Source organism: Aedes albopictus, chromosome 3 (genome assembly GCF_035046485.1).
Source record: "Aedes albopictus strain Foshan chromosome 3, AalbF5, whole genome shotgun sequence".
Lineage (NCBI taxonomy): Eukaryota > Metazoa > Arthropoda > Insecta > Diptera > Culicidae > Aedes > Aedes albopictus.
Genome location: NC_085138.1, coordinates 362242885 through 362264701, shown reverse-complemented (window position 1 = coordinate 362264701; position 21817 = coordinate 362242885). Strand labels below are relative to the sequence as shown.

At 39.7% G+C, this 21817-nt stretch overlaps 1 protein-coding gene across 5 annotated transcripts in view; it reads right to left on the bottom strand.

Annotated features, from left to right (window-relative positions):
• LOC109416894 (RNA-binding protein fusilli) overlaps positions 1-21817 on the bottom strand; it is a 280572-nt gene that overhangs the window by 112990 nt on the left and 145765 nt on the right. For all 5 annotated transcript variants that reach the window (XM_062855429.1, XM_062855426.1, XM_062855428.1 and 2 more), the window contains one exon: positions 6454-6786. In XM_062855429.1, coding sequence (XP_062711413.1) covers positions 6454-6786 — 333 coding nt within the window. The remainder of the gene's footprint in view (positions 1-6453; positions 6787-21817) is intronic.

Sequence of the window (21817 nt, the reverse complement as noted above, 5' to 3'; positions counted from 1 at the left end):
TGAAGATTAACCCTCGAGCAGTCGCGTCTTCGACTACCTGCAACGGCACTACGTTCACGCTGTGTATCACAAGCGTGCATTTTTCATGGGGCGTGTACTCAGTACTTAAGGACTGTTCATTTTATAAAGAGGACAACTTTGCAAGGCTGTAAAAAGAAAACGCGTAGTTCAAATTTGAGCAGCTTTGGTTAGTTGTTCAGTACATGATATTAGCAGATAATAATCATAATTAAATTAGGTTAAAATTATTGAACTTCATAGAAATGCGGAAAAGTGTTAGGAGAGGTCAATTTTTCGATTCCCAAAAACTAAAGATAAAAACAAAATTACTGTAAAACATCGGTGTATCGTTTTAAATTTCATAAAAGTGTTTACCATACTGCAGCAGTATGAGTGATAGATATTCTGGCAAAATATAAACCTAATCGGAATATTAGTTGTTGAGATATTAAAGTTACAAGTTGGACTCGATTTTCAGAACAAAATTTATTTGTTAAACAAAAATGTATGAAAATATAAAATTTTGAATGTTTTCAATGGATCTAGTCGAAAGTACTAATAATGCAATTTCAAATGCAGAAAACCGCTTCTTGATAGCATTGTTGGCTCGGTTACTGTGCTTTATGGAAGTTACCGGAGGTAAAACAGCTTCATTCTTTGAAGGTTCTTCTAAATAACTATGTAACCTTTTGCAAATACAACTTAACAATGATGGCGAAAATAAAACTTAACATGTAGTTATGTTCAAATAAGGTATATAATCACATAGGGTCAAGCCTTGCTGAAAATAAACAATAATAAGCTTCTCTAGAATCGAAAACTTGCATTTATGGAGCAAAAAGTATGCAATTTTTCACTATGGCCATCATGAAGGATTAAATTTATGACGAAGAACGTACTTTAAAGCATATTTTTCTTCAGTATCATTTAGAATGCGATTCTCTCCTGTACTGGACAAATTTTTAACTGAATCCAAAGTGTTATTGCATCACTGGACTTAAATAAGTATATTTTATGCAATTCAATATCATAATTTCTATTTTATACTACCCATTTCAGTATCATAATGACCTATTTTTCCGTATCGTGTCATTATGCAACTGGAATGTGTGGCATAATGAAAAATAGTTGCATAATGTTCATAATGCAACTCATTTGAGTTGCATTATGAACATTATGCAACTCAAATGAGTTGCATTATGAAAAAAATCATTGCATAAAATTTTGTATGGAACTCGTTGCAAAACTCGATTTTTCAGCACTCTTCGTATTTATCCAACTCGGCAAGCCTCGTCGGATAAATGTACGACTCGTGCTGAAAAAATCAACTTTTTGCAACTCGTTACATAAATAACTATTATCATTTTCATTGATAACAAGGTAACTCACTATATCAAGTTGTGTAATGCTTGGTGCATTATTACTGACCAACTATTACGCTCTACCTTTAGGAGAATGGTATTAGATCCCAACACATTGAAAAGTTCATGAAAATTTTACAGTTATGTATGTGGAAAGTGGTGTAGAATTTTGAGAAATTGGGTTTTATTGAGCTTTAACAAACACCGCTTCAGTTCCATAACTAAGGACAATTTGTGTAATGTTATATTTTTCCTACACTGTAGAATACCTATGGAAATTTATGCAAAAAACTGATAATGATTTTATTGAAAAATATAATAGATATCACACAAATAAGGTGTCCTCTTTATAAAATGAACAGTCCTTACACGACGCGACCGCTCCCGGGTTGATGGAAAATGTCATGAGATTTTTTCGATGACATTTCTGAAACAATTAACCAATATCACAGTTGCTTCATGATAAAAAGACTTTTTGAGTGTTAGGATGTTTGATTGATTGATTTGTCTTTATTAAAGAGACTTTCAGCCCTTGGCTGGTTCGTCTCTCGTTAGGATGTATCTTAAGTGCAATTGAAATTAACTTATGCTGATTCTCCAATGAATCTGTGATTTCAAGACTCCGATCTATTGCATTTGCTTCAAAAATTGTATGGAATGCAACAAAATGCTTACAGTAAACTTGGTAGGAAATCACAAGAACGAAAACTGAATCCGAAGACATAGATAAAATTTGAAAAGGAATTTCGCGAGGAATTCTATGCACGTTATATTGAAAGTAACTAAAGAAATGGTTCCAATTCACAGTTTGCTGGCCTAGAACCATTCTGCGGTATATCAAACTGTACAATAAAAATGGACCTGAAATGCTGGGCTGAGCAGAGGATGATGTCCAATTGGATGGATGTCAAAAATTGCAATCAGTCAGAACGGTTGATAACACCAAATGCTTATAAAACCAAAAAGCAGTTAGAGCTCAACAAAAGAGCTCTTTGTACATACACTGGCCTAGTAACTGGACACTGCCCGAGCAGGTATCACTTGAAAAATATTGGCCAGATTCGTTTCTGTAATACGAAACGTGAAACCTCACAACATCTGCTTTGCAGTTGTGGTGCTTTATACACACGCAGGCAAAGATTTCTAAATAGTGGTTGCTTGCAACCCAGTAAGATCTGGTCTACAGAACCTGGGAAGGTCTTGGAGTTTATAAATTCCATTGCACCTGACTTGGAGACGACACGTCGTGGCAGAAGTTGATTACTTGACACATGGTAATTAGCTGGCTAGATGCGAATATCAAAACGGGACATGCCACAAAAGTTCAGCTTATTGGACGCAGTGGCTTAATTCCCCAACAGGAGAGGAAAAAAACTAAAGAAATCCCTCTGCTGAATGTTCTTTCGTCCAGCGAATTTATTGAAAAATCTGTTTTAAAATTTTACTAGAAATAACCTACTTAAAATTTTGTTGTTTTATCGATTGCACTGGAAAATCATTAAACAGAAGGAAACAAATTTCTGACATATACATTGGAAGCAATTACAGAACTCTTAGATTTTTTTTTTAATTTTTGAAAATTTTCATAGCTGTACATCGATATGTCTCAAAATAAATTTGTGTATGTGTTTTTTTTATACCTGGAGTAACTTCTGCAAAAGTTCTGATATGAATTCCTAATGATTTTATGCATGATTTCCTGAAAGTTTCTGAACAAGTCCTTCAATAACCCCATATGGACTAAGAGTGATGCCGAGCAACGCTCATATTTTTGTAAATCTCAACAGTGCCTTAACGCTCGTTACCGTCGCTCCAGCGCGGAAATTATGACACTCACTGCTAGATAACCGTCATCAAGTTTAGCCCAAAATGACGGTCATAGTCGAATGACATAGCATATCTCATATAAATGAGAGGTGAGAAGTAGAACGTGGCGCGTTTCAAGCACAGACCAGATCTCAAGAGGCAAAGAAATAGTTTTAAACGCAAACGAAAAAACTATGTTTGCGAAATGTGTCTATGATGAAACGTAAATTAAACTGATCCGAGGGAGTATTCAAAAGTATTTAAATAAGCAACATAATAATGTCACTTCTCAGAAATTTCCTGAAACAAATTGGACTTCAAATAGTTAGTTGCTTGGATGTGCCTGTCAGGTTCTGTGATTCTATTACGTACTGTCACCAGTTTTATTTCGATGTTACATGTTCAATTTTAACTTGACAATATTTTCCTAATATTAATAAGCATTTATAGGACTCTTCTAGTGCTCAAATAAAATATAGCCCCAGCAACGGCATACTTTGAGATCATTCGTGGCAACAAATAACTGCAAAATTGGCAAACCGTTTGCTAGCAGGGACATCAAAGCGCAGCCATTTTGTTTTAAAACCTGAATCGAGATAGCCCGATAAGGATTAGTATCCCTAGACGAAAACAAACTATGAACGCAGCTACAATGACTGTTAACGAAAGGGCGAACTGCCAGAGAAAATACAATTCCAGGATAGACCCAGAAAGACCCAAAACCAATCAATGAAACCTCGTCTTCTTGTGATCTGAGTAGGGTATGTGTGCCATCATTAATCTCACGTTCCCATATTCATCCTATTCGAAAACAAGCGATTACGGCACCGATTGATTCCGTTCTTCTTGTTTTCATGGGTGCTCACTTCTAACAAAAAATACAAAAATAAGAAACAAAACAAACAATCAAACAAACGCTTCAATCCTTTGTTTTTCGTAGGATGAAAATGGGAGCCACTATACCCTATGTTATTCTAACGGGACATATTTTATGTGTTGTATGGTAAGTGTTAATTCGTGATGTTAAGTATATTGTATAAGTATATGTACATTGCATATCGTACTTTTGTTATATTTTTTGTTCGCAATGCAAAATAAAACAGAGCATTTGTAAGGTTTTGTATAATATGTAAAATGGCTCCCAACGCAGAGTAATGTAAGAGGCTTAAATTCCAATTGAGTCGAATCGATAACTTAGCCTTTCAATAGCAAATATTGTTTTGACAAATGCTGCACGGAAACCAAATGACTAATTTACTAAAAACTTAACCCCTACTAGCCCTGCATTATTACAGCGCAATGAATATTGTCAAAAAATGAAAAGAAAAATGTTTGACCATTCATTGTGCGAAAAGTGAAAGGAAAACTTGCTGTTTTGAGTTGAACCACGCCAATGCTGGAGGTAATCAATCGAGTACCGCGTATGTAGGTAAGTCGTAGCCGTTTTGTTTTCCTTCCTGGGCCGGGACCTTTCATCGCTAGCTGGCTGGCTGGGCTGACTGGGGTCGTTCCGAATTCCTAGCCCGTACTTCAGTGTCACGGCACCTGACCAAATTGACCACCGCGACCGACCACCACTTCTCGAAGGACCACTACCTATGTACTGATGGCAGTACAGTGATTAATGGACGACATTCACTTTCCCGCGGTTGGAACGCAATAAGAGTAGTACGGACGAGAAATGGTAGATTGTGATGTTCGGATTCAGGGCAAAATGTCAACCTGCTTTGAGGAAGGTTAATACTGTGGCGAATCGTTATTGATCGCAAAGTGGTTTGTGATAGTTTTGCAGATAAAAGTAGCTCAAAAGGAGCTTGTAAAGCGTTGATCCATGCTATTTTTGTCAGCTGTTCACAGAATCTGCGAGGAAAGTTTGTTTTGTAAATTCGTCAAATGATGAAAGCGTAACATAAAACGGAACTTATTCCTCATTAGTATAAGCCATCTATTGCGGTAACCATGTAAGAATTTTGTGATGTTCTAACCTCATATCGGAATTTAATATATTCGTCCCAAAAACTTTCGCCAGAAAACCATGTCAAGCCTTCAATCATATATTTTTTTCCTGGTAGAAGATTTACCTTAAAAACAAACTAGCCTTCAAATTCCACTTCTGCAAATAATTTATCTAGAATGATCTTCAAGCCCAGCAGAGGTATTTCATACGTACTCGTTAGTCTGTTAAATAAAATGTTTGGCGGTAATTCAAGCAAGAAAGTAATATGTCACTTGAACCGGCCTTCTGGTACCTGATAGCTGATACTGATCCAATCAAGCTGCTCAATTAATTTCCCCGTGATCAATTGTCCGATCAATACGAATATTGGCAACAAAGTGTTGCAACTGCAGTCGTATATGAACGATCGAAAGAAACCTAACCTGGAACTATCTCGACTGCTGCTAACACTGCAATTAATCTCCATGCCGAGAGCGCTAATCGCGTACGCATTCACCATAAAAAGCCTATCGATCAGTTGCATCAATAAATACGACAGGTCGAAACCAATCTCAACTCAACCGCCCATTACTGGCTAGGCTGGACGAAACCCGATCGTGACTTCCACCTACCACTGAGCTACCTTCCAACTTGTCGTCTCTCTATAGATTTGTCACGTGCCGATCGATTCGCAATAAATTTACCGTAAAAGTATCCGCGCGCGAAGAAAACCTGATCTCCCGGCTGATCGCCGGACAGAGTTTGACGCGGCGCGTACGCAGCATATCAACCGTCTCTAATCTACTTTTCGTTCGGAGCGGAGAGCAAGTGAAACGTTTCAGCGGCTCTGATTCCGACGCGAGTTGGAATAACCTGGTTGACCAAGTAAAATGGATCACAAACCAATTACAAAATTTGAAAACCGAAAAGGTTTTGAAATTGTTGTGCCATTTATAGAAGTACAGAAACATAAGGTCACCTTAATAAATTTGAGGAGACTTTTAGAACCATCATAAAACCACACAAAATATTGTTGGTTTTATTACGGTATCAACCATTTTAATCTCCTCAAAACTAAAAAGTAACAACATTTAGTCTGAAGACGATGACAAAACCATCATGAAACCAAAATAAGAAACTTTTGGTTTTATTAGGGTATTTATAACCTCTTCAAAACTAAAAAAATGGAAAAAAAACTTGTTCTGCTCAAGTATCTTTTATCCGGGCTATCCGCCAAATCTGGTCATAAACAAGTATGTCATCGTGCGTTGACGCTAGAAGAGACAGCACTACCCGCCAGCTATTTGCATTACACTTTTGAAGCTATATGAACAAAATCAGCAAACTCACCTGTTCGAGCACCTCCTCCAGGGGTCGCCCATTGGACTGGATCAGAGACTCGATGGCGGGTATCTCCTGACTGATTGCACACTCCGGCACGGTTCCGGCAGCAGTTGCCGCCGAAGAGGTGGCCGACGCACCGCTCGCCGAATGGTTCGACTGCGTGGACGAACAGGTTGACGTTCCGATCGAGGACGACAGCGACTGGTCGAGCGAGGTTTGGCTGGAGCTGATGTTGTTCTGGCTGGCACTGCTGGCACTACTGCTGTGAAGGGCATTCTGGTGTTCGCGGCCTTGCTGCGGGTTGGACGGCCGCACGAAGTACTGCTTGATGCCGACGATCTGCAATGGGGAAGAAATCGGGGATGTTAGACATCACTGTTAGCGTGGAATGTTAATGGAAGGTTGATTGTAAGTTTCGATCATTGACAAATAGCCCCCCCCTCTGTAGGATGTTCCTAGCAATGGCGTCTCGTAACCTCTTGTGAAACAGGTAGATTTGAGGTTAAGGAATCACTACTGGGTGAAAATTTCTGGAAGTTGAGGAGGGCTGTTATCGAGCTTATGGGAAAGCATTTTCAAGCTTTAGAGAAAAATTTCTGAAGCAATCTTTTCCAAGCTACTGGAGAAGCTTTCTCCGGAGGAGCTGTCTTATGATTTGGGGGACTTTTCTCAGGCTTCAGGAGAAGCTTTTTTGAGTATCAGGAGAAACCTTCTCAAGTTTGACAGAAAGTTTTCTCAAGCTTGTAGGAAGGCTTTATCAAGTTTATGGTAAAATATTTTCAAGCTTCTGGGAAAGCTTTGTCAAATTAACCACTGTAAAATTGCTGGGAAAACCATTTTAAGCTTCTGGCAAAACAGCTTTATCAGGCTTCTGAAGAAGTTCACTCAAGCTTTTGCAGAAGCTTTCTCAAGCTTCTGGAAAAGCTTTGTCAAGCTTCTGGAAAAGCTTTCTCAAGCTTCTGGAAAAGCTTTCTCAAACTTCTAGAAAAAGGTTTAGTGGAAGCTTTCTCAAGTATAATGGTTAGCTTTTTCAAGTTCTGGTGAACCTTTCTCAAACTTGTAGGAAACTTGCTCAAGCTTCTTGAAATACTTTGTTCGACTTCTGAAAAAGCTTTCTCAATCTTTTGGTAAAGCCTTGGGTGAAGCTTTCTCATGCTTCTGAGGGAACTTCAAGTTTTTTTAAGAAACTTCTTAAAGCTTCTCGAAAAGCTTTCTCAAGATCTGGTGAAGTTTTTTTATCCAAGTCATTCTCACGCATCTGAAGAAGCTTTTTTGAGTATCAGGGGACACCTTATCAAGCTTGACTGGAAGTTTTCTCAAGCTTGACAGAAAGGCTTATGAAGTGCATGGTAAAATATTTTCAAGCTTCTGGGAAAGCTTTGTTAGGTGGATTTTTGTCAAACTTCTGGGAAAACTTTTTTTTTAACCTTCTGAAAAAAAAACAGCTTACTAAGAAGGCTTCTGAAAAAGTTCTTTCGAGCTTTTGAAGAAGCTATCTCAAGCATAATGGTAAGCTTTCTCAAATTCTGATGAACCTTTCTCAAACTTGTAGCAAACTTTCTCACGCTTCTTGAAAAACTTTGTTTGATTTCTGGAGAAGCATTCTCAATCTTCTGGTAAAGCATTCTCATGCTTTTGAGGGAACTATTTCAAGCTTTTTAGGCAACTTCTTTTCGAGAAGCTTTCTCAAGTTCTGGTGAAGTTTTTTATAAACTTGTCATTCTGAAGCTTTTGAAGAAGCTTTTGGATAAGCTTTCTTAAGCTTCTGGAAAAGCTTTCCCAAACTTCTAGTAGAAGTTTTAGTGGAAGCTTTCCCAGGCATAATAATCAGCTTTCTCAAGTTCTGGTGAACCTTTCTCAAACTTGTCGGAAACTTTCTCAAGCTTTTTGGACAACTTTGTTTGACTTCTGGAGAAGCTTTCTCGAATTTCTGGTAAAGCTTTCTCATGCTGAGGGAAGTATTTTAAGCTTTTTAAGAAACTTCTTCAAGCTTCTCGAAAAGTTTCCTAAAGTACTAAACTTGTCATTTTGAAGCTTTGAAGAAGCTTTTGGAGAAGCTTTGTCGAGCTACAAGAAATGCTTTCTCAAACTTCTAGAAGAAGTTATAGTGGAAGCTTTCTCAAGTATAATGGTTCGCTTGTTCAGGTTCAAGTGAATCTTTCTCATACTTTTATCAAACTTTCTCAAGCTTCTTGAAAAACTTTGTTCGACTTATGGAGAAGCTATCTCAATCTTCTGATAATGCATTGGGTGAAGCTTTCTCATGCTTCTGAGGGAACTATTCCAAGTTTTTTTTAAGAATCTCCTTCAAGCTTCTCGGAAAGCTATCTCAAGATCTTATAATTTTTTCAAACTTGTCATTCTCATGCTGCTGGGAAACTTTTTTGAGTATCAGGGGAAACCTCCTCAATCATGACAGAAAGTTTTCTCAAGCTTGACAGGAAAGCTTCATCAAGTTCATGGTAAAATATTTTCAAGCTTCTAGGCAAGCTTTGTTAAGTGGAAATTTGTCATAACTTCTGGGAAAACTTTTTTAACCTTCTGAAAAAAACAGTTTCTGAAAGTTTTTTCGAGCTTTTGGAGCAGCTTTCTCAAGCATGATGATAAGCTTTCTCAAGTTCTGGTGAACCTTTCTCAAACTTGTAGGAAAAACTTTCACGCTTCTTAAAACGACTTCTGGAGAAGCATTCTCAATCTTCTGGTAAAACTCTCTCATGCTTCTGAGGAAACTATTTCAAGATTTTTAGAAAATTTCTTCTCGAGAAGCTTTCTCAAGTTCTGGTGAAGTTTTTTTTCAAACTTGTCTGAAGCTTTTGAAGAAGCTTTTGGATAAACTTTCTTAAGCTTCTGGAAGAAGTTTTAGTGGAAGCTTTCTCAGACATAATGGCTAACTCTCTCAAGTTCTGGTGAAGCTTTCTCAAACTTGTCGGAAACTTTCTCAAGCTTTTTGAACAACTTCGTTTGACTTCTGGAGAAGCTTTCTCGAACTTCTGGTAAAGCTTTCTCATGCTTCTGAGGGAAGTATTTTAAGCTTTTTAAGAAACTTCTTCAAGCTTCTCGAAAAGTTTCCCAAAGTTCTGGTGAAGTTTTCTATTAAACTTGTCATACTGAATGGCAAAATGGCAAAACACTTTCCCAGACCACCCCGTTTACTGGTTCTCAGATTCTTGAAGCTGTGTCTCCTCTTCGCTTGAAGATTGTCCAAAGTACACAAAAACCCATCAACCACTTAATCGAAGCGTGTAATTAGCCGGAGGTACGAACGCCGGCGGCAGCAGCCACCTGCTGGTTGTGATTTGTGGGATGAGGTCAGGTGCTTGGGCGAATATTTGCATTCCTCCTCACGCTCACTCATTCACTACTTGGGTAACCCACAAACTGCCAATCGTTTGAAGGCCGCACCGCACTCTTTCGGAACGCGGCGGCGAATACCTCGTACCTTCCGTACATTGATCACAGAGGGACGAAATTTGCTTAGATAAGCAATCTATCATCCCCGAAAGGCGGCTTGACATTTATACCCGGTTCTGTTTGACCTGGTCGCGCGGGTCTACAACTATTCCGAGCGACTGGTGGTAGCGGTGGTGGTGGTGCTTGGTGACACATCGACTTCCTTTAGATCCAGTTCCGCACCATGAGTACATATTCATTTGGAACCAGACGGCGGTGGTTAATCTTCTGAAAGAAAACCGATAAGTACACCTTCTGATTGCGGGTTTAATGGTTGGTTTGCTAGCTGGCTGGTTGTTATATCTCTCCCCCTGTATCTCTCTCGTCACCCATTTACAAGTCGATGGTTTATTAATGCTAATTAATGCATGCATTTGGTCGCATGTGAGTCTGTAGTACTGTATACAAGCTGTGCGAGGCACTGAAAGTGCGTAGAACCAAAGTCACTTCGTCGGTTCTGCGATTAATATGCACAATGGGATAAATCCATGGTAGATTTTTTCGAAAAGATTATTAATGCAACACGATTTGAACGAATGAATGGTTTTTAAATTGCATGGGGGAACATTTATGATTAAAAATAATGTAATGTAGTTACTATTTAATTATCAAGACGTACAAAAGTTAAAGCAATCTTAAAGCAATCTTAAAGCAATGTATAAAATACAAAGTGATTTCGGCTCCGTTATACTTGTATAACGACTGAGCCTATCAAATTAACGATAAATTAAGATTAGGGATGTAGTACCGGTAGTACCGGTACCGAAAATACCGGTATTACCGACCAATTTCTGGTACCGAAATACCGGTACTGACTGAACCTTGGTACCGGTACTTTCGGTACCCTGAAATCTCTCCCGAAGTGCTGAAATCCGGTCATTATAATGAAATTATTTTCATTTATACGAAAACATTTGAAACCAAGTATTTTAACTAACAAACATTTCATACATGCAACCTTTCTGCAAATCAAGGATATCATAGCAATGATTGGTTTAATGAACATTGAATTTTGGAAATGGATTTACTAGTTTGGAAACTTGTTCGGTTATGATTTCTTGTTATTTCTTTAGTTTTGAAAATCCGTTATCTATCTGATTTTGGTACACGTAAGGTTGTTCCTGTTACATTTAAGACTGACCAAGATACTGCTTGTGAAACTGCGCAGAAGCTTAACAATAACTCTAGCAATAATTCCAAAACAGTTTCATACAACTCATTTCTTTCTATATTTTTTGTTTAATTTAGTATTTTCAGGTTACCTTCTATGACACCCTTGATACCGAAATTTAAATAAGCCTGGAAAGTTGTAATTTTTTTGTGTAAAATCGATTATTCTTCATTTTAGTGAAAATTTTCCAGTACCGGTATTTTACCGGTACTACCGGTACTGTAAGCCACAGTACCGAAATACCGGTACTCACCAAAAGTGGTCGGTACTGCGACCCCTAATTAAGATAGTGGCACCATTGTTATTATAACTAGTATTAAAACAGACGAAGTTATGCAATTAAGTTACATACACAAGTCTATTAAGGTCCAAGATATACTGAAGTGGTGTGGTGAGCTCATTCCATGTTGCTGATATTTTTATTTTGACTATTTCCTAGTAACAATTCTGTGTTCTGTACATGTATCAGCAACAAAACTTTCGGAAATAGCATGCCATGACAATCTTTCGGATTATTTTTTTTCAACCAAGTCTCACTGTGCTGCGACGACAACCATACGATGGCAAATTTATTCATCAAGCTTAAAACTAGTCGCCCCGCTAAGATTGCACATCAAACCGCGGGAATCTCTCTCGATGCGCACCATGTGTTGCACTTTCTAGCTTAATTAAACACAGTTTCTTCCCTTCATCGATCGCCCGTCGTCGGGTTCGTAGGGGTGCTTCTCCCGCGGCCAAGGGTCATCATCGACACAGAGAGGCGAGTAGGTACCTTGCCACAGGCAAGTGCCATCCCGCATTCCGAACGAACAATATGCCGGTTTGCGGCCGCCGCCGTGCAGGTATGGAAATGTGGCGCGTGCATACTGTCCCTAATTGCTTTCCTCCTCCGACAACGACGACGATGACGACGATGCAAGGAGAGATATCGAGACTTGAAGAGTCCGGTGCAAATAATACACTAACAGCATTCAGTAAAGAGAGGCACTAACGCTCAATGGAGATATATCGATAGAAACGGGGCGAGAGTGTCAGGTGTTGCGTAATAGAACAATTCGCAACGGGACAGGGGTTCCCAAAGGTTGTATTTCCGGTCGAATAGCTGTTTGTGCTGAACAACGTCCTTCTTGTATTGCAACATCATCCGTTTCCTTGCAACATGTTTTATGTCACACAACATTCGTTACCGTTGACAACCCTCGTGAAATTTTGGAAAACTTACAATCATTAGTGATACGGAAAATGTTGCAAAACGTGACGAATGTTGCATGACACAAAAATGTCACACAACATTTTATAATCACGCAACATTATTCACGTTCTGCAACATTTTTCATACTAACAGCAATTGTTTCTGTTAATAAATGATGCAAAGTTGATATAACCGCAACCCCTGGTACTCTGTGGGACCCAAATGACCCGGTGCGTTCACGAATAGATATGATTCTTACCGCTCTCGGCAAGGAACCGGATCGCCGCCTTTAAAATCACAATTTCGCGTGATCGCAAAATGATTGGTTCCTCTAGCCGTTTGTTTAGTTTTTTTTTTCTAGTATGTGAAGCTTGTTAGCCTAAGCCGGCGCGGCGCGTTGCAGGTGATTAGAGGAGTGAAACTTGGCCGGGCCCGGGCGCGTGAAACTAAGGGTGCTCATTAGGTTAGGCCGCAGCGCCGCATCATGTGTGCCATTATTAATGGGCTGTGAGATTTGTTCGAGATTAAGTAAACATCCATCAAAAGGGTGAACAAGGGAGACCGACCCACTCCGATTGATCGGTCTGTTGTGTGCAGGGTAAACACAAGTTTTCAGTGACAACAATGGTAGGAATTTGACTGTGTGTGGAGGATGATTAAAGACTATTTTTACGCTAGGCTAATAGTTTGTTTTAGCAGCAAAAAGGGTGAAAATACTAGAGTCTTTTACTTTATCGTCATTAACAAAATGTTAAGCCCTGGGACAGATTTGCCTCCCTTCGCAAGTAGAACTCACATTATAAATGTGGGAGTGCTATCCTAGATGCTCGACATGGAAGTCACGTGCTACAACCATCACATCAGGTCTGCAACTGCTGCAACATCCAACATGGTTTTCCGGAATAATTAATAAGGCTGATGAGGAAACTTTTTGCCTCTCTGATAAAGATAACATGATATAATTAATCCAAGACGAAGAACGTGCTTGCGGGTAAAGACAGAGGTATAAATGCTAAGGTTATGATTGAAGTTGATGAAGAGTTTATGTATCTATGAAAACATGGGCCACGTGACTTGTGACATTGCTCCCTTAAGATTCAAACGCAACTCAATTTCTTACTGTAAAAGTATTTCAAGGGAAATCCTCAAAGGAGTTCGTGGAAAACCCTCGAAGAATTTCAAGAGAAGTTTCCAAAAATCTCTAAGGATTTTGAAGGAAATCCTCAAAGGATTTCGAAGGAAACCCTCACAGGATTTCGAAAGAAATCCTCGCAGGACTGCGAAAGAAATTCTCAAAGGATTTCAAATGAAATCCAAAGGATTTCAAAGGAAATCCAAAGGATTTCAAAGGAAATCCAAAAGATTTTAAAGGATTTCAAAGGAAATCCTCACATGATTTTGAAGGAAATCTTTATAGGATTTCGAGTGAAATCCTCACAGGGTTTCGAAGGAAATCTTCATAGAATTTCGAAGGAAATCTTCACAGGATTTCGAAGAGAAACCTCACAGGATTTTGAATGAAATCCGCACAGGATTTCGATGGAAATCCTCACAAGATTACGAAGGAAATCCTCAAAGGATTTAGAAGGAAATCTTCAAAGGATTTCGAAGGAAATCCTCAAAGGATTCCGAAATAATTCCTCTCAGATTTTCGAAAAAAATCTTCACAGGGCTTCGAAGAGAAACCTCAAGGGATGTCGAAGGAAATCCTCACAAGATTTCGAAGGAAATACTCAAAGGATTTCGAAGTAAATCATCAAAGGATTTCGAAGCAAATTCTCAAAGGATTATGAAGCGAATCCTCAAAGGATTTCGAAAGAAATCCTCACAGGATTTCAAAAGAAATCCTCCAAGGATTTCGAATAAAATTTTCAAAGGATTTCCAAGGAAATCCTCACAGGATTTCAAAGGAAATCTTCACAATATTTTAAAGGAAATCCTCTCAGAATATCAAAGGAAATCCTTACAGAATTTCAAAGAAAAACCTCACAGGATTTCTAAGGAAATCCTCACAGGATTTCGAAGGACATCCTCAAAGGATTTCGAGGGAAATCCTCAAAGGATTTCGAGGGAAATCCTAAAAGGATTTCGAGGGAAATCCTCAAAGGATTTCGAGGGAAATCCTCAAAGGATTTCGAAGGAAATCCTCAAAGGATTTCGAGGGAAATCCTCAAAGGATTTCGAGGAAAATCCTCAAAGGATTTCGAAGGAAATCCTCAAAGGATTTCGAGGGAAATCCTAAAAGGATTTCGAGGGAAATCCTAAAAGGATTTCGAGGGAAATCCTAAAAGGATTTCGAGGGAAATCCTAAAAGGATTTCGAGGGAAATCCTAAAAGGATTTCGAGGGAAATCCTAAAAGGATTTCGAGGGAAATCCTAAAAGGATTTCGAGGGAAATCCTAAAAGGATTTCGAGGGAAATCCTAAAAGGATTTCGAGGGAAATCCTCAATGGAGTTCGAGGGAAATCCTCAAAGGATTTCGAGGGAAATCCTCAAAGGATTTTGAGGGAAATCCTCAAAGGATTTCGAGGGAAATCCTCAAAGGATTTCGAGGGAAATCCTCAAAGGATTTCGAGGGAAATCTTCAAAGAATTTCGAGGGAAATCCTCAAAGGATTTCGAGGGAAATCCTCAAAGGATTTCGAGGGAAATCCTCAAAGGATTTCGAGGAAAATCCTCAAAGGATTTCGAAGGAAATCCTCAAAGGATTTCGAGGGAAATCCTAAAAGGATTTCGAGGGAAATCCTCAATGGAGTTCGAGGGAAATCCTCAAAGGATTTCGAGAGAAATCCTCATAGGATTTCGAGGGAAATCCTCAAAGGATTTCGAAAGAATTCCTCAAAGGATTTCGAGAGAAATCCTCAAAGGATTTCGAGGGAAATCCTCAAAGGATTTCGAGGGAAATCCTCAAAGGATTTCGAGGGAAATCCTCAAAGGATTTCGAGGGAAATCCTCAAAGGATTTCGAGGGAAATCCTCAAAGGATTTCGAGGGAAATCCTCAAAGGATTTCGAGGGAAATCCTCAAAGGATTTCGAGGGAAATCCTCAAAGGATTTCGAGGGAAATCCTCAAAGGATTTCGAGGGAAATCCTCAAAGGATTTCGAGGGAAATCCTCAAAGGATTTCGAGGGAAATCCTCAAAGGATTTCGAGGGAAATCCTCAAAGGATTTCGAGGGAAATCCTCAAAGGATTTCGAGGGAAATCCTCAAAGGATTTCGAGGGAAATCCTCAAAGGATTTCGAGGGAAATCCTCAAAGGATTTCGAGGAAAATCCTCAAAGGATTTCGAGGGAAATCCTCAAAGGATTTCGAGGGAAATCCTCAAAGGATTTCGAGGGAAATCCTCAAAGGATTTCGAGGGAAATCCTCCAAGGATTTCGAAGAAAATCCTCCAAGGATTTCGAAGGAAATCCTCCAAGGATTTCGAAGGAAATCCTCCAAGGATTTCGAAGAAAATCCTCCAAGGATTTCGAAGGAAATCCTTCAAGGATTTCGAAGGAAATCCTCCAAGGATTTCGAAGGAAATCCTCCAAGGATTTCGAAGGAAATCCTCCAAGGATTTCGAAGGAAATCCTCCAAGGATTTCGAAGGAAATCCTCCAAGGATTTCGAAGCAAATCCTCCAAGGATTTCGAAGGGAATCCTCCAAGGATTTCGAAGGAAATCCTCCAAGGATTTCGAAGGAAATCCTCCAAGGATTTCGAAGGAAATCCTCCAAGGATTTCGAAGGAAATCCTCCAAGGATTTCGAAGGAAATCCTCCAAGGATTTCGAAGGAAATCCTCCAAGGATTTCGAAGGAAATCCTTCAAGGATTTCGAAGGAAATCCTTCAAGGATTTCGAAGGAAATCCTCTAAGGATTTCGAAGGAAATCCTCCAAGGATTTCGAAGGAAATCCTCCAAGGATTTCGAAGGAAATCCTTCAAGGATTTCGAAGGAAATCCTTCAAGGATTTCGAAGGAAATCCTTCAAGGATTTCGAAGGAAATCCTCCAAGGATTTCGAAGGAAATCCTCCAAGGATTTCGAAGGAAATCCTCTAAGGATTTCGAAGGAAATCCTCTAAGGATTTCGAAGGAAATCCTCCAAGGATTTCGAAGGAAATCCTCCAAGGATTTCGAAGGAAATCCTCCAAGGATTTCGAAGGAAATCCTCCAAGGATTTCGAAGGAAATCCTCCAAGGATTTCGAAGGAAATCCTCCAAGGATTTCGAAGGAAATCCTCCAAGGATTTCGAAGGAAATCCTCCAAGGATTTCGAAGGAAATCCTCCAAGGATTTCGAAGGAAATCCTCCAAGGATTTCGAAGAAAATCCTCCAAGGATTTCGAAGGAAATCCTCCAAGGATTTCGAAGGAAATCCTCCAAGGATTTCGAAGGAAATCCTCCAAGGATTTCGAAGGAAATCCTCCAAGGATTTCGAAGGAAATCCTCCAAGGATTTCGAAGGAAATCCTCCAAGGATTTCGAAGGAAATCTTCCAAGAATTTCGAAGGAAATCCTCCAAGGATTTCGAAGGAAATCCTCCAAGGATTTCGAAGGAAATCCTCCAAGGATTTCGAAGGAAATCCTCCAAGGATTTCGAAGGAAATCCTCCAAGGATTTCGAAGGAAATCCTCCAAGGATTTCGAAAAAAATCCTCCAAGGATTTCGAAAAAAATCCTCCAAGGATTTCGAAAAAAATCCTCCAAGGATTTCGAAGGAAATCCTCCAAGGATTTCGAAGGAAATCCTCCAAGGATTTCGAAGGAAATCCTCCAAGAATTTCGAAGGAAATCCTTCAAGGATTTCGAAGGAAATCCTCCAAGGATTTCGAAGGAAATCCTCCAAGGATTTCGAAGGAAATCCTCCAAGGATTTCGAAGGAAATCCTCCAAGGATTTCGAAGGAAATCCTCCAAGGATTTCGAAGGAAATCCTCCAAGGATTTCGAAGGAAATCCTCCAAGGATTTCGAAGGAAATCCTCCAAGGATTTCGAAGGAAATCCTCCAAGGATTTCGAAGGAAATCCTCCAAGGATTTCGAAGGAAATCCTCCAAGGATTTCGAAGGAAATCCTCCAAGGATTTCGAAGGAAATCCTCCAAGGATTTCGAAGGAAATCCTCCAAGGATTTCGAAGGAAATCCTCCAAGGATTTCGAAGGAAATCCTCCAAGGATTTCGAAGGAAATCCTCCAAGGATTTCGAAGGAAATCCTCCAAGGATTTCGAAGGAAATCCTCCAAGGATTTCGAAGGAAATCCTCCAAGGATTTCGAAGGAAATCCTCTAAGGATTTCGAAGGAAATCCTCCAAGGATTTCGAAAGAAATCCTCCAAGGATTTCGAAGGAAATCCTCCAAGGATTTCGAAGGAAATCCTCCAAGGATTTCGAAGGAAATCCTCCAAGGATTTCGAAGGAAATCCTCCAAGGATTTCGAAGGAAATCCTCCAAGGATTTCGAAGGAAATCCTCGAAGGATTTCGAAGGAAATCCTCGAAGGATTTCGAAGGAAATCCTCCAAGGATTTCGAAGGAAATCCTCCAAGGATATCGAAGGAAATCCTCCAAGGATATCGAAGGAAATCCTCCAAGGATTTCGAAGGAAATCCTCCAAGGATATCGAAGGAAATCCTCCAAGGATTTCGAAGGAAATCCTCCAAGGATATCGAAGGAAATCCTCCAAGGATTTCCAAGGAAATCCTCCAAGCATTTCCAAGGAAATCCTCCAAGCATTTCCAAGGAAATCCTCCAAGGATTTCTAAAAAAAATCCTCCAAGAATTTCCAAGGAAATCCTTCAAGGATTTCCAAGGAAATCCTTCAAGGATTTCCAAGGAAATCTTCCTAGGATTTCCAAGGAAATCCTCCTAGGATTTCCAAGGAAATCCTCCTAGGATTTCCAAGGAAATACTTCAAGGATTTCGAAGGAAATCCTCAAAGGATTTCGAAGGAAATCCTTCAAGGATTTCGAAGGAAATCCTTCAAGGATTTCGAAGGAAATTCTTCAAGGATTTCGAAGGAAATCCTTCAAGGATTTCGAAGGAAATCCTTCAAGGATTTCGAAGGAAATCCTTCAAGGATTTCGAAGGAAATCCTTCAAGGATTTCGAAGGAAATCCTTCAAGGATTTCGAAGGAAATCCTTCAAGGATTTCGAAGGAAATCCTTCAAGGATTTCGAAGGAAATCCTTCAAGGATTTCGAAGGAAATCCTTCAAGGATTTCGAAGGAAATCCTTCAAGGATTTCGAAGGAAATCCTTCAAGGATTTCGAAGGAAATCCTTCAAGGATTTCGAAGGAAATCCTTCAAGGATTTCGAAGGAAATCCTTCAAGGATTTCGAAGGAAATCCTTCAAGGATTTCGAAGGAAATCCTTCAAGGATTTCGAAGGAAATCCTTCAAGGATTTCGAAGGAAATCCTTCAAGGATTTCGAAGGAAATCCTTCAAGGATTTCGAAGGAAATCCTTCAAGGATTTCGAAGGAAATCCTTCAAGGATTTCGAAGGAAATCCTTCAAGGATTTCGAAGGAAATCCTTCAAGGATTTCGAAGGAAATCCTTCAAGGATTTCGAAGGAAATCCTTCAAGGATTTCGAAGGAAATCCTTCAAGGATTTCGAAGGAAATCCTTCAAGGATTTCGAAGGAAATCCTTCAAGGATTTCGAAGGAAATCCTTCAAGGATTTCGAAGGAAATCCTTCAAGGATTTCGAAGGAAATCCTTCAAGGATTTCGAAGGAAATCCTTCAAGGATTTCGAAGGAAATCCTTCAAGGATTTCGAAGGAAATCCTTCAAAGATTTCGAAGGAAATCCTTCAAGGATTTCGAAGGCAATCCTCCAAGGATTTCGAAGGAAATCCTCTAAGGATTTCGAAGGAAATCCTCCAAGGATTTCGAAGGAAATCCTCCAAGGATTTCGAAGGAAATCCTCCAAGGATTTCGAAGGAAATCCTCCAAGGACTTCGAAGGAAATCCTCCAAGGATTTCGAAGGAAATCCTCCAAGGATTTCGAAGGAAATCCTCCAAGGATTTCGAAGGAAATCCTCCAAGGATTTCGAAGGAAATCCTCCAAGGATTTCGAAGGAAATCCTCCAAGGATTTCGAAGGAAATCCTCCAAGGATTTCGAAGGAAATCCTCCAAGGATTTCGAAGGAAATCCTCCAAGGATTTCGAAGGAAATCCTCCAAGGATTTCGAAGGAAATCCTCCAAGGATTTCGAAGGAAATCCTCCAAGGATTTCGAAGGAAATCCTCCAAGGATTTCGAAGGAAATCCTCCAAGAATTTCGAAGGAAATCCTCCAAGGATTTCGAAGGAAATCCTCCAAGGATTTCGAAGGAAATCCTCCAAGGATTTCGAAGGAAATCCTCCAAGGATTTCGAAGGAAATCCTCCAAGGATTTCGAAGGAAATCCTCCAAGGATTTCGAAGGAAATCCTCCAAGGATTTCGAAGGAAATCCTCCAAGGATTTCGAAGGAAATCCTCCAAGGATTTCGAAGGAAATCCTCCAAGGATTTCGAAGGAAATCCTCCAAGGATTTCGAAGGAAATCCTCCAAGGATTTCGAAGGAAATCCTCCAAGGATTTCGAAGGAAATCCTCCAAGGATTTCGAAGGAAATCCTCCAAGGATTTCGAAGGAAATCCTCCAAGGATTTCGAAGGAAATCCTCCAAGGATTTCGAAGGAAATCCTCCAAGGATTTCGAAGGAAATCCTCCAAGGATTTCGAAGGAAATCCTCCAAGGATTTCGAAGGAAATCCTCCAAGGATTTCGAAGGAAATCCTCCAAGGATTTCGAAGGAAATCCTCCAAGGATTTCGAAGGAAATCCTCCAAGGATTTCGAAGGAAATCCTCCAAGGATTTCGAAGGAAATCCTCCAAGGATTTCGAAGGAAATCCTCCAAGGATTTCGAAGGAAATCCTCCAAGGATTTCGAAGGAAATCCTCCAAGGATTTCGAAGGAAATCCTCCAAGGATTTCGAAGGAAATCCTCCAAGGATTTCGAAGGAAATCCTCCAAGGATTTCGAAGGAAATCCTCCAAGGATTTCGAAGGAAATCCTCCAAGGATTTCGAAGGAAATCCTCCAAGGATTTCGAAGGAAATCCTCCAAGGATTTCGAAGGAAATCCTCGAAGGATTTCGAAGGAAATCCTCCAAGGATTTCGAAGGAAATCCTCCAAGGATATCGAAGGAAATCCTCCAAGGATATCGAAGGAAATCCTCCAAGGATTTCGAAGGAAATCCTCCAAGGATATCGAAGGAAATCCTCCAAGGATTTCGAAGGAAATCCTCCAAGGATATCGAAGGAAATCCTCCAAGGATTTCCAAGGAAATCCTCCAAGGATTTCTAAAAAAAATCCTCCAAGAATTTCCAAGGTAATCCTTCAAGGATTTCCAAGGAAATCTTCCTAGGATTTCCAAGGAAATCTTCCTAGGATTTCCAAGGAAATCCTCCTAGGATTTCCAAGGAAATCCTCCTAGGATTTCCAAGGAAATCCTCCTAGGATTTCCAAGGAAATCCTCCTAGGATTTCCAAGGAAATCCTCCTAGGATTTCCAAGGAAATCCTCCTAGGATTTCCAAGGAAATCCTCCTAGGATTTCCAAGGAAATCCTCCTAGGATTTCCAAGGAAACCCTCCTAGGATTTCCAAGGAAATCCTCCTAGGATTTCCAAGGAAACCCTCCTAGGATTTCCAAGGAAATCCTCCTAGGATTTCCAAGGAAATCCTCCTAGGATTTCCAAGGAAATCCTCCTAGGATTTCCAAGGAAATCCTCCTAGGATTTCCAAGGAAATCCTCCAAGGATTTCGAAGGAAATCCTCCAAGGATTTCGAAGGAAATCCTTCAAGGATTTCGAAGGAAATCCTCAAAGGATTTCGAAGGAAATCCTTCAAGGATTTCGAAGGAAATTCTTCAAGGATTTCGAAGGAAATTCTTCAAGGATTTCGAAGGAAATCCTTCAAGGATTTCGAAGGAAATCCTTCAAGGATTTCGAAGGAAATCCTTCAAGGATTTCGAAGGAAATCCTTCAAGGATTTCGAAGGAAATCCTTCAAGGATTTCGAAGGAAATCCTTCAAGGATTTCGAAGGAAATCCTTCAAGGATTTCGAAGGAAATCCTTCAAGGATTTCGAAGGAAATCCTTCAAGGATTTCGAAGGAAATCCTTCAAGGATTTCGAAGGAAATCCTTCAAGGATTTCGAAGGAAATCCTTCAAGGATTTCGAAGGAAATCCTTCAAGGATTTCGAAGGAAATCCTTCAAGGATTTCGAAGGAAATCCTTCAAGGATTTCGAAGGAAATCCTTCAAGGATTTCGAAGGAAATCCTTCAAGGATTTCGAAGGAAATCCTTCAAGGATTTCGAAGGAAATCCTTCAAGGATTTCGAAGGAAATCCTTCAAGGATTTCGAAGGAAATCCTTCAAGGATTTCGAAGGAAATCCTTCAAGGATTTCGAAGGAAATCCTTCAAGGATTTCGAAGGAAATCCTTCAAGGATTTCGAAGGAAATCCTTCAAGGATTTCGAAGGAAATCCTTCAAGGATTTCGAAGGAAATCCTTCAAGGATTTCGAAGGAAATCCTTCAAGGATTTCGAAGGAAATCCTT